Source organism: Cuculus canorus, chromosome 3 (genome assembly GCF_017976375.1).
Source record: "Cuculus canorus isolate bCucCan1 chromosome 3, bCucCan1.pri, whole genome shotgun sequence".
Classification (NCBI taxonomy): domain Eukaryota; kingdom Metazoa; phylum Chordata; class Aves; order Cuculiformes; family Cuculidae; genus Cuculus; species Cuculus canorus.
The window spans coordinates 39,343,579-39,357,130 of NC_071403.1; the positions used below are offsets into that span (position 1 = coordinate 39,343,579).

At 39.0% G+C, this 13,552-nt stretch overlaps 1 protein-coding gene across 6 annotated transcripts in view; it reads left to right on the forward strand.

The window, feature by feature from the left end:
* NCOA7 (nuclear receptor coactivator 7) overlaps positions 1–13,552 on the forward strand; it is an 85,094-nt gene that overhangs the window by 28,673 nt on the left and 42,869 nt on the right. For 5 of the 6 annotated variants that reach the window (XM_054062280.1, XM_054062279.1, XM_054062283.1 and 2 more), the window contains exon 3: positions 9,588–9,841. In XM_054062280.1, coding sequence (XP_053918255.1) covers positions 9,588–9,841 — 254 coding nt within the window. Of the gene's footprint in view, positions 1–4,338; positions 4,359–9,587; positions 9,842–13,552 lie in introns of those variants that run through there. The other variant, XM_009562895.2, reaches the window with a different exon arrangement.

The following is a 13,552-nucleotide window of genomic DNA, read 5'->3' on the forward strand; positions in this document are numbered from 1 at the left end:
ATTATCATTCTCACTTGTGAAACTGCTGTTGTATAAGACAATATCAATCATTATTCCAAACACGGAAGGTACAGATTCCTCTTTTCCTACCCATTATGAACATTGCTGGATGTTTCTTAATGCACGTAATAGAATCTTCAGTACATTTGGGTATTTCCTCTTCCGTGATGTGCATGTCGGTTAATGGGAACTCCATTCGGGAAGCCAATTAAACAGCTCAGTATCTAAAATATGTTACAGGTTGTTTGAGGATGATGAATGCAAACATAGAACTGAAGCATGCAGTGGACTGGTTGAGATCTGTTTTTAACAATTACTCTGAAATTCTTTAAATTGAACCTTTTTCCACTTGTATGACCGTGCTTCTTGCTGTAAATTTGTTCCTGTCTGGATGAATTTGCAACCTGTTGTAAGCGTATGCACAGCATCTCTTATGCTATGAGCTCCAGCTGTGCTTAACAGAATCCCTGAGAAATATATGGTGACATTTGGTTAATCCAGGCATCATTTTGAAAGTTAGCATTTAAAACCATCAGACTGGCTTCCTTTTTACTCCTTTTCTTTTCATCCTGTTTTTTTTCTATTAGTGATAACAAAAGAAGTTGTATAGTTCTTTTCTGTGCTTTTCTTTTTCAAACTACTTTTGTTAACAGCTGTATTAAATCTGTATTTTCATGTCACACAGAAAGGTGCAGTGATGTAGAGAGCCTTGACATTTAAATATCAATTTTCAAAGTAACTTTTAAATAAAAGCACAGCTAATGCAACAACAGGTACTTTAAATCTCAGACCTTTCCGTCTCTAGGATATTCTTTTTAGTGATTATTTAGATAAAAAAATAATTGAATTTTTTACTTTACCTTGATTTCCGACTTCTTGACCATGTTTACTTTCGGATCAGCCTTTTGGTCAGCAAGTCAGACAGGTGACTTCACTTACCAAGTTAAGTCAGCTTAATCAACATTAAGGTCCTCTTTATTAAGAAAATGATTTCTTTTCTTCCCTGCTGCTGTTGGAGAAGCAGAGTCACTCTTTTCTTGCTTTTTGCAGCAGGGGAAGCTGCCCATATGCTAGCCCTCACGATGCAAACCTTCATGAAAATTTCCTATCATCAAAGCGCCTTTTCTGGATAAGTGGGAAGAAGCTGCTGCAACCGCTTCAGTGCTTCTGTCCAGAGGCCTGTTTGGCATGGTGTGGCCTGTTGTGTCTCTCTGGCTTCTTATTGTAGATCTCAGCCTAGCCTTACAGAGAACAAGTACAAGCCCTTCAGTCTGGGCAAAGTGCTTTTGTACTGGCACAGCTGCTTGGAGGAGCAGTCTTGTCTCCTCTTTCAGCCTTCTCCTTTGTGTTGGTACAAATGGTAGCACAGCCAAGTGGAATCTAATGGGGCAGTGATTAGATTTTGAAAAGTTAGTTCATGTATTGCACTTTTGCTGGGTTATCTTAAACATAGATAATTTCCCAAAGAGAATGAGAGCACCTCCTGGGGATCACTGGTAAGCAGAGAAAGAGGTGCCTTCATTTGCTAACAAAAGTGGCTTCAATTGCTTCTTTGAGCTACAGGCTTTTTCTCTAATAGTACCATGCTCCTGAATCCTACAGGTTTGCTGTGCTTTTTGCCCAAGTACTGCTGCACTTACCCTGTTTTATCTCTGATAAGAGACTGGTTGAGGATGCTTAAGAGTGGAAGAAAACAAAAAAAAAAAAGGCAAACAAACCAGTGCATGCAGGGATCCTTCTTGAGTGTGACCATAGGTGTACAGGCTTCTACCAGTTTCTGGTGTAGGTACCTGCTGAGCCAAAAGGGAAAAACAAAAGGTTGTATTCCTGTGACTGTGTTCTCTATAGCCCTTCCTAGACCTTGCCATGATGAGTTTTCATCATTGCTTTTTGTATCTGTTTACATATTTGGTAAACATAGCATGCCTAAACTATTTATTTTAGCTGCTTTTCACCTTAGTCTGAAAGAATTTTTTGAAATAATTTAATGTGGTGCCCTTGGTACTTCTCATATAAGAAATACTAAAATAACCATTCCCTGAGATGTTTTTCCTGGAGGTGGGTTGAGCTGCATTATCACTGCACAATGTGTGGCATGTTTCGTGTGGATTTTGCTTTAACTGACCATTGGTTTTCATCTACTGTTTTATCGCTTCATTGTGAATGTTTATTGCTGTTTGAGTAACTGAGCGGTACATTTCCTTTTTCAGTCAGTTCAATCAATGCTAAAACTGGCTCTGTTTGATCAGGACAGTTTGGTACTTACCTTGTATGATAAGATGGGTGTGCAGTGGTGACTATATAGAGCTGTACACATTCCACACAGTTCTCCATCTACCCTGTTGTCATCTTTTGGCATGTTCTCAATTCTTCCATTTGTTTCCATCTGTTAATCAATTACTAATCTAAAAGGGCCTGCCTCTTTGTTTCATGAAAGTTGAGTTTCTTGAAGAGTGTTCAGTTGAGGTAGGGAGGGAGAAGTTTGTCAAAGTTTTAGGGAGAACTTGAGATGTGTTTTGGCCAGTCTGATAACCATGTGCCTATTGTCCTTAATAGTTTTAATATGGCGTGACTCCTCCCCCTGCAGAATGCATGCAGCTTCCCTCTAACATCCTCCTTTGCCATATAACTACAGTTCTCTTTTCCTTATAGTTCAGGCAGCTGATGTCCAGGGGAGTAGTGGCTCTGGGAGCTGGAACCGAGTGTGGGAGAGCAGTTGGAGCCCAGCACCGGCTGGAGGTGGTCAGGCAAGGCTGTTCCTCCCTGGTCAAGGCTTCAGTGCAGGGACAGTGTCATGCTAAGCTGTTTCAGGAAGAATTCATTGTGTGTGTAGGAGTGTTTTAGGGTGATTAATGAACACCATAGCAGGAGAAAATATCTGGCATTGTTAGCAGAGAAGAGGAGAAGCAGGATGGAAGTGTGGTAGGAGCCCAGTTGGTATTTGTGACATGATAGATCTGTGGTGTGGATTTAATTGAACGAGCCTGTTAAATGAACTTCAGACAAAGTTAAAGGAGTCATCTGAAGAAAGGGATTTCTTCATTTTGCCTTCTGCCTAAAGCTGGTCTTCGAAAGCCTGCAGTAACTGAGGTTACAAGAGAAGGAGTTAAATCATTGTCTAAGTCAAACAAAGGTTTTATTATATTGTTATGGTAATGGAGTGCTGAATACATCATAACCTCTTTTGCTAAGTAAAGGGAACTTTTTGCCTTTGAAAATAGAAAGTTTATAACAAGCTTGGGAACACTGCATTCTTAAATTTAAGAAAACAAAAACTTCTCAACACGTCAAACCCCTCTCGAGTTTTACCTTGGGATATGGTGATTTTTTTTTTGTATATATGATTTTTTTTGATGTATAAATATGATACTGTGATAATTTTTTTCCCCTCTGAAATAAACGTAGGAGAGCTTAAGTGGGATAAGTAAATCTCCCTGCTGTCAGTCAGCACACTGGGATCAAATCAACATCATTTAATCTAAGAACTTTTTTTCTATCAGAAGGTACAATGTCTTTAAAATTCCAGAACAGCTTTACTACACATCCTTCTCTCCATGTAACAGTTGATGAAACAGAGGTAGAGTGACGTGTTTTCTGTAAGTTAATGCCAGTATCAGGAAGAAAATGGACATTCCCTGATTATCAGTATGGCACTTTACTCTGTGGAACACGCCAGCTTTCTTGAGCATTGCTGATGACTGACCATGCGTGAAACCTGGTGCTGGTATTTGTTGTAAATTAGTAACAGGAGTTCCAGTAAAAGTAGAAATTTCCAGCTGCAACTTATGCTACTAATATCAGCTTTCTGTAGTTGCTGTTTGTCATTGGGAATGACCAGAGTGTGAGCACTTCAGTGTCTGTAACCACCATACTGCAACTACACTGTTGTGCTTAACTATTTTAGGGTTACTTTTTTTCATATTTTTTTCTCCTCAGCAGTTAATTGTTTAAATCTCTCAAATGTGTTCCATCCCTTATTTTTTCCTTAGTGGTCTGTTTTAATCAGAAATGTACAGACTTGTCACTTGTTTCTTTCCAAAATGGGATGCATAGCAGCATGGAATGGCTGGTGTTTCACGGAGTGTACTTTCTTGCTGTTCAGTTTAAGGAAGATTTCTCACTGAGGATGAAAAGTTTTGCATTCATTTCTGTTGTGAAGTGAGAGTAGCTGCACTGAGGAAGTCAGGAGTGAAGCGTTTGTGGTCTGGCAAGCGGCATGACTTCCTTTAGCTTTGCAAACAGTAACGATTTATTTTGTCTAAGGTTGCTTATTCGTCAGGTTACAGCAGATGAGATGAGAGCATAGCTGTGCCCAGAGCTGGCCAAGTCGTGCTGGCACTGAGCTGGATGAAGGAGAGGTAGGTGATGTGTGGGCTGGAATAGAATAGCTGACTAGGATGAGACCAGTGGGTGTCTAACAGAGATTTTTGCTGTAAGGTTTTTGTATGTAGGATTTTTTTTTTTTCAATGTAGTGAATTTGATTTATTTAGCTGTTCTGGATTGGTGGAGGAATTTCTTTGTATCCTACATGCCTAAGTATATATTATATTGAGTGCAGGGATTTAAATTAAGATTGAAATGATTAATTCTGAATGAAATAGTTAGGGTGTATATAATTTTGTATGCAAAGTAAATGGACTGGAATCTTAATGGGAACAAAACAGATTAAAATGTTTGAAGTGTTTTACAGCTCTTTTTTGCAAGTTTTGTTAATTGTATTACGTATATGCATAAATGAATTTTAAAAACAGTGTTTGTAGAACATAATCTGTTTGTGCTGTGCAGGATGTTAAGCTAGCTGACTGTATGCCAGATATCAAGGCACGTTTTAGAGGATGCACATTGTGGAAAATTTCCCAAGAGGAAAACTGTGTCAGCTTCAAGATAAGATAAAGATTTCTTCTCCCTTCCCCGTTCTTCTGTTAACATGTTTTGAAGGGCCACTTTGATAGATGCTTTTGTTTCTAAAGCAAGAGTTGTCTGTGCTGTCATAAAAATCATGCGGTATCATCCCAGAAGTTTTTTTTAGAACATCCTGTGATATGGGCCTAGTGCTCTTTTCTGGGATTAATTATTGTATATCAAATGAGGTCCTATTCAGTTGTTTGTAAGGCATCTCTGTTCAAGAAGTTCTGACCAAAATCAGGTGGAATTTCTAGAAGAAAAAACATTGTCAGATTTGCATTTCTTTATTGTATCAGTGTCAGAGTTACTTAGCTTTGCTCATTGCTTTGAGTCTTCTAGTGAAAGTTGTGCTAATAATATCGCCCCTTCTTTCTCTGATCAATTTTCTTTAAGCTAACCACCTAACTTGTTAGAGTGATTGGAAATTCAGGATGTTTTATTCTAAAAATGCAGATTTATTTGCCTTTTGTAGGCAGTCAAATAAGCTTGAGTCTGGGAGATGGAACGGGCCATTTCTTGAAGTCTTTCCTAGTGCTCTTCCTGTAAGTCAGTGCCCAAGCTATTAAGCAGTCAGTTGCAAATTAATTTAAGTGAGCTCTGCTGACCTTGTATTTTTACCTGCCTACTCTGAAATTATATCCATTTCAGATGATTAGTCTTTATTAAATGATACAAGAATGGTGGGTTTGTTGCAAAAGTTTTCTGCTCACTCTTCCCTCTGTAGTGTAGATACCTTAAACTTCTCTGCAGACAGCTCACAGTGCCCATTAAGAACCAGTTCCTCCAATTTCCATAGGACTTAGTGGCAAAGCCCCCCGTACTGTTCTGTGTGCACAGTAACAGACTGAAAACTTTACTGGAAAGGTCTGTATTTGGTCAGTCTTAGAAAATGGCTTATCAGTTGTTGCTCAGAAACTATTTTGAGGAGCCGTAAAAGGATGCTTCTATATAAATTCAGAAGAAATGTTTTGCCTGTCAGAACCAATTAACTTGAAAAATGCTATCTGGTGTCTAAATGAAATTACAGATGTGTAAGACTCTTTCCTTGGAAACCAGAGTGTTTTTGCAAATAAATGAGCTGCTTCTCCTACCCTATCTTTTTCTCTCTCTCTCTTCCTTCCCCAGCTTCCCTAGTGCAACACAACGTATCTGTTGACTCTGACACTGAAAAACCAACATCACTGTAACAGCTTATCCATTCCCTGGAAAAAATGCATATTATTTTTTCTGGAAGGGTGATTTAATTGCCAGACCTGGTGCTGGTCAAATAGAAGGGATTTGTTAATTTGGTTTTTGTTTGTTTGGCTTTCAGCTCCTTTTCACTCTTGTAACCACTATGTCAAGTACTATGAGTACTGGTTTTGTTCAAAGAAATCACTTTAAAATTGAACAAAACCACTTCAGGTCTTCCAAAGTAGTTGAAAAAGAGAAGTAATTTGACAAAGGTGTTCTTAAATTCATCTGCCATGGTAGCCCCTGCTGTGGAGAGTGGGAGATACCTGAGAGCTGGGAGAAGAGCTGATGGAGACCTTCAGCGTCCAGCTTCTGCAGGAGGCGATAGGTTTGAAATCTGAGCAGGAGAGGGGCTGGCAGTTTGTGTGGGTGCCCAGTCTGCCTTGCTAGGGTGTGCAAGTCCTGTGGGTGGGGGCTGTAGAGGGTGCTGCAAAGGGATAGAGTTTTGCTTAAGATGTGGTAAACCCTCCGGCTGTGCTCTTCAGAGCCCAGTGTCAGCTGCACTGTACCAGAGCATGTTAATAATTAAATGCCTTGTGTGTATACAGCACTTTGTATTTGCTATACTAAGAGAGTGCACATAGTAATGTCAAAAAGCATAGTAAATGTGAGGCTGTTGTTATGGTTTTAAATGCTGTTGAAGGTCTAGTTTGGTTTCTCGGGATATTACAGTTCAGTCTTTTCGAGAGTGATGGAAGTTGTTGTGTAATTTTGGCCAGGCTTTTGAGACCTCGAAAAGGGGCATCTTCCGAGCAGAGATCTTCAGCCCCAGGCAGAGTTGCAGTAACTCAGTCCTGCGATGGTCACTCTGCATCCAGTATAATTTTTTAGTGCCAATGTAGAGCCTTGAAACAGAGCAGTGGGCAGGAGGAGTAGGCTTGGCACTGTCTGAAAATCTGACACCTGCCATGAGGATGGAATAGAAATTACAGAATACACAGGGTACTTGATTGTTTTTACGTGAGAAGTGCCTGTGGCGTTGCCATCCACAGCAGTAACTGTGTGCTGCGATGCTGGAGGTTGTGTGATAAGCTCTTGTTGGGCCATGGTATGTGGAAATCAGGCAAGATCAAACACTAAGGGAAGCAGCATCAATTGGTTATGTTGCAGTTAGTAAGTTCAGACAGTTATTTCTGCTTTCTTCTTTTCTATTGCTATTAGACCAATTCTGTTTTGGCTCTTTATTTTTAAAGTTGCCACGAGCGACTTTGAAAACTCTTGTTCAAACGAGTATGTTTTAAAGAAAGTACTGATGGAAGCTCTTAGTATCATCACGAGGACTGTTGACCTCTAGAGTTTTTTTCTCTTTATTCCTTTTTTCCCCCCTGCAAAATGCTACACTATGGAAAGCTTACTTAACAGAGCTTTTGATCTAAACAGACTGGGAATTTGGGGAAAGAAAGTGCTTGTTGCAGTGCGAGAAGAAATTGGGCTACCAGTGGGTACTTGCCAGTTTTCATCTGCCAAAGCAGATGATCGATGTAACCCGTGATAGGCACACATGCAGGAAGGTTATTGAGTCACTAGAGTAAAACATCAGGTCTGTGTCTGCTTTTCAAGTCTAGAATCAAGTACAACCATGAGGTGAGGATATGCTGTTTCAGTGTGCAAGGCTGCTTTGCAAAGATTTCTGCCAGGGCTAAATATAGGCATTGTGCATGCAACGTGACTGTAGTGTTTTTTGGTTGCTACAGCAGCCTTTGATCAGGACTATGGCTTATTAGACAAAAGTAAGCTTCCTTTGCATACTCAAATTGTCATTAGTCTAAACAAAACACTTCATTTGTTCCATAGATGTATTCACTTTTATCTTTTATAAATCCCTGTCACTTGTTTTCATATGTAGTCAGGACTTAATCTGTAAAGTTTCACTCGCCAAATCTCTTTTGCTGTGCAGAGCATGGACTACTGCTAGTTCTTTTATAAATCAGTGGATTTGAATGAATGGGGAACCACTGCTGAAGTAGGACCCATCCTCACTGAGTTGGCTGTAGAACATTGCTCTCCTGCTACCATACTTTGGGAAGTATTTAAGAAATATGAACACATATGTTTGTGATAGACATAGCTTTTGCAAGGCGATATTCTTGAAACATTTCACTGGAAAGCGTTGGTCACATAGTCTGAAAAACTACCCTTCACCGTGGTCTCAAGCTGAATATTCTAAATTTGGGAACTGTTTTACTTAAATTCTCAGATGCTCCATTTATTTTGTTTTATGTTATAGCCTGAAAAAAATGTATCAATGGACTATAAATATGAAAGGTGGACAGAAGAATCTCTGAAATTTCTGCATCATATTAATAAATTAATAAGTTAGGTTTTCCATTCGATAAACTGCTGCTGGGAGGTCATGTAACCTTTTCTCATTTGTGGTCACTCATTGATTGCCTTTATTTTCTACGCATAATTCTTCGTGTTCATGTGAAAATGTTCGTGGCATCAACAAGATTAATATACTACTCCAGCCCTTAGGTACCTTGTAAATAAGAAGTTAATGTACTAGAGAGAAGGATCGTTAGAGAGATTAGCTTTTTGTTTTGTGTGATGTGTGTCAGTGATTTTTAACTGAGGACTGTTCCAGTGACGCTGACCCTCAGCCCATAAAGTGAGCCTTTGCTCTTGCTAAGCAAAGTCAGTGTTAAACATGGTGATAGCAGAAAATTCTGTTAGGATTCCTGAACCATCTTTCTCATTTGAGCTGTGCTTTAAAGGAATCTTCTAAAAAGAAAATACTCTTCTTGTTGTAGTGGTAAGTTGGAAGATTTATAGGCAACTCGTTAAAATTTTTCTGAGAGCTATAGCAGCTGGAAAATATTCCCATACAAGGAGTTTGTGGCCACATTGGTCATGTTATGGAAGGAGCTGCTGTGTGATACTTGGAGTAACCTGGTGGTGTGAGTTGTGCCGGAACACATGTGGAGTAGTATGAGTGGCTGCTGGGAGATAACTTCAGGCAAAATGGAAATAAATAATAGACTTCTATCAAAACAAATAGCTTTATGAAGCAGGAGGAGTTTACTATGAAGTTGTTAGCTGTTGCTTTATAAAACATTAGGATCTGGGGTTTTATTTTATTGGAATTTTCATCTTGAAAAATGTGATTCAGTATCTTGTTTCTATGTTTATTTGTATGGTAGCTTAAAAACAAAACAACTTTTCAGTGGTTTTTTTTTTTTTTTTCCTTTTTCCCCATTCCTCCTCCTCAGTAAACAACAGTAAAATCTTTATTACCTTTTTTGTTATTCTTCAAGATATCCTTGAGGTGATAATAATATGATGATTGATGAGTATTCTGTAGGGTAATCTTAAAGTTACTGGGTTTTACTGAGTTATAAGGAATTCTGGGATTAAATTAGGTTAAAAAAAATCAAGTTAGCAAGTGAGTTAAGTTGTTTGTAGAAGTTGGCTACATCATAATGTTGTGCATTTTTTTCTTTATGCATAGTTTGAAAAAGAAAAGACAAGCCAAACAAAACACTGAGGCTGTCTCTGCCAATCCCCCTGGATCTCCTGTTTCCAAAACGCCTCCTGAGAAAGATGATGAAAGTAAAGTTATTTTGGAGCAAATCAGTTCCTCTGAAGACAACTGTAAATTTGCTGGGGAAAAGGAAACTGCTCCAGACAAAGAAAAGAAAAAGAAAAAGTACAATCAACTGAAAGACATCAGACGCACAGAACTTAAAAGATACTATAGTACTGGTGAGTTTTGTTAATGCTACAGTGTTTTGAGTTATGTTTGTTTTGATAGCTTGTTAATGCACTTTTCTTATATTCTATTGGCCTGCCTTAAAAGGCTAATTGAATTTTAATATCCTTCCTGTAAAAACAAACAAAACTTTGTAGTTCTGCATATCATCTACTCCTAACTTTAACCTTGCAGTTCTTAAAACATATATTTCTTGTTTCTCGGTTCTAAAACTCCGTGTTGTTATAGGAAACAGTTAATTTTAATAACAGTTATTGCAGTTTATTTTAATGTTTTTAAGATTTGTCTTCAGTGTTTGATGACACTGGGATTCGGCTTTTTTGGCATAATTTGTTTCATAAATTCATATATACTGTTTAAAACTTCAGTCTTAATTCATACTCACTTTGTCCACTGAAGTGTGAACAAGTAGCTACATATTTTTAAACAAGATGTCAAAGGGCTTGTGTCCTGGAAAGCTTGTTCCCCACCTCCCTCCAACTGCATCAGTAGCTCAGTTAACCATAAGTATCTTTTTTAGATTTATTCTTGCAAGTATTTAAAAAAAAAAAAAATCAGTTTGTGCATAAATGGAGGTGAGATGAGTCATATACACATCTGTTTGCAGTTCGGGATTGTCATTTGTTGGATACTGTGGGTAATTTTAGATATGATTTATTAAATACTTCTCCTTCCAAATTTTCTCTTGGTATTTTGTAGGAATGATATTTTAGATTAAGAGGACTCTGGTTCCATCTTGGAAGGAATCCTTTTTTAAAGAGGAGGAAGGCGACAGAAAATTGTAGTTATCCTAGAGTCAGATTTCTTTCTGGCTCACAAATGTGCGGGAATGGCTGGCTCCTAAGAAGGAGTCCTCATTAGGAGAAGGAAATGAATCCAGTGTAACAGTGTTGTGATGTGTTGATAGTCCACACCTGGAGATTGTCTTTTATGGGGCAGCATGGGCCTTACCAAAACAAAGATAAATCTTGGAGTAGTGTTTCCTGGCAAACTCAAGATTTTACAGTGATTTCTTGATCTGTCTGTAATTTTTTGATGGGTTTAAATCTGATGAGATCAATAATCTGGGAACTAAAAGAAAACGCACTTCTCTGTATGAAGTTCTGACGACAGTGTTCTGGAAATAAAATCTATAGAAGGAAAACTGGAGAATTGTTACGGAATAAACCTGTGAACTCTTGTCTGTTTTATCGGTATATTGCTTTGTTTAAAAAAAAAAAACCAAAAGACCAAACACACCAAAATATAAACTGCTGTTGCATACCTAGTAAAGTGCTTCTGCTGAAAGCAGCAATTTATTATTGGTCTGTACCTAAAGGAATTGAGGGGGCAGGGATTTGAGGTGGCTGAATTTTGTTTCTCAAGTGTTTCAGTAGTATGGTGAAAAGCACTGCAACAGTTTCACTTGCCGTGGAGATGTGAGGGAGAAGGGGGATGGGGGCATCCCTGTCTCACTGAAGAGTGCTGCAGGGCTCACAAGGGACAACATAAAACTCTCCAGGTCATCTTTGGTTTGCATCCGACAGTCTACGCAAACTCAGGTTTTGCTAATGTTCGTTTCGTAACTGTTCCCATGTTTCATGTGGACCAGCATTATTGTGAGGCTGACTTGAAATGCTACTGGCTGTCATGCGGGTGTGCAAAGACTCTGGGTTCTGCAGAGATACAGATGATTTTTTGTTGTTGCGGAATACAAAAACTTAATGCTTCTTTTGAGCTGAGCACAGGGTCAACTGACAAAATCCATAGAGAAAGAAACCCTTTCGTTATTTAAACACCTACTTTTGTTTGTTACTAAATAAAGACTATTAACCAACAGTCGAAGTGGCAGTTTGAAGAGAAATGGAAAATACTTGATTGTGAGACAAGTGCGATAGCTCCACATCCCCTATGCTCCATATTCTCAAAATGAAGTAATTTCAGTGGAATTGATAGTTGCCATAGTATTAGTCTGTCTATGTTACACCTCCCTCGTCCACTGCAGCTGTTGCTGGCAGTGGTTACATGCTTAGCCATTTGTTACTGCTGCTCTCCTGAAAGCTGGCACCTTTGCTAATGTCCCAAGTGGTTTCCAAGAGCTCTTTCCTACACCCATAGGTGGGCTTGTTTAAATAGTTAGTCTTCACCTCATTACAGCAGAGCACGAAACCATCCATCTTGCTGGGCCCAGTTCTGCAAGAAGATGGGCATTTAGCAGTTCCCTGCGGGAAGATGTGTTAGCTGCAGTGATGCGAAGGTACTGCCAAATCTTCTAAAGTAAAGACTTTATTTTTTTTAATTGTTGGTATGCTTCCATATGAAACTGGCTGAGAGGGATTATCCATGCCTATACATCTGTCTTCATATTTAACATTATGGATGCTCATACCTCTTTTTTTTTTCCTTTCCATGTGATTTTTACCTCTCTAAGTAGTCCCTTTATTGATGTTTCTGAGGTTCTTCGACTAAAATAGTCTCTTACTTAGAGTTAACCATTTCTTACTTATGGTTAACCATTTTTCTGTGTGTGTTTGCACAGGGGTTTGGAGGTTTTGTTTCTTCCCAGTTACCCAGCTTTGATTTAATGTCTAGTACTTTAAGAAAATCTGATACAGGAGTTACTGATCTGTTTTCTAAATGCTTTCTGCACTTTGACAGAATGCTTAGTTTTCCAAGTCAAAAGAATTATGCACTAGATATAGCAAAAGTCTTGCGTATTCTCATCTGTGTTGATATGATGATGATTACATACTTTATTTTGTGGCTTAATGGAGGTCTTGTCATAAGCTCCTTTGAGCCTAGAGGGATCGTGTCTGTCAGTCTAACAGAATGAAGACCCCTGTCCTCTGAATAATCTCGCTTTCTTATTTTACAGGACTATAAACCCTTCTTTATTTATTGTTCTAAGAGAAACAGGGAAGGAGTGCTGCATCTCACTATAATTTGTTCCTTGCATATCATGTCTCTTCATTAGAAGCTTGTGAATGTGTTTACCCTTGTGAATTCATAAACCCTGACAGTGACATCCCTTCTCTTTCACTCTGAATGTCACGCCTTTTAATAGATCTATGCAAGGGCTGATATTCTGTCAGAAGGATTTTGTTGATTAAGTAAAGCTGCCTTACCTCGAGGACTGACTGTCACACAATTTCTGAAGGCTGTTGAGAACTGAAGGCGGTGCTGCTCCCTGCCACGCTTTGTAGGAAAGAGAGAGAGTGGTAAAAAACATTTTCTTTGTCTTTGAAGAAGGTGGAAGTGCTGCAATGGGAGCCGGGAGCCCCTTGCCTGGTATGAGTGCCTAGTGGTGGTAATGCCTACAGCCGGTGGGTGGCATGGTCGAGCTGAGGAGGAAGTGGTGCATCTCCTACACCCTGTAAAAAAGAATCCCCCAGCATACTTCTTCCTAGCCAGGATTGTTCCATACAGCAAATCTCCGAAGGCTGTAGTGGCACCATTCTAAATAACCTAATGATGTGAGATACTGATCATTTGTTTAGAGGCACCGCTAAATGGCTGCACAGATCCCACTGCCAGAAGGTTTCTCCTTTGAAACATCATGTTTTCCTCTTAGCACTTGTGTTGTTCTTCTGCTGTTTTATAGTTCTGGAATATATTTATACCGTTTAATCTCCAAATCTCTAGGGGCAGATATAGCCATTGTTTTCGTGTCCTAAAACAACAAAACGCTGTTTGTTTTATTTGCCTGAAGACCAATGGAAATACCA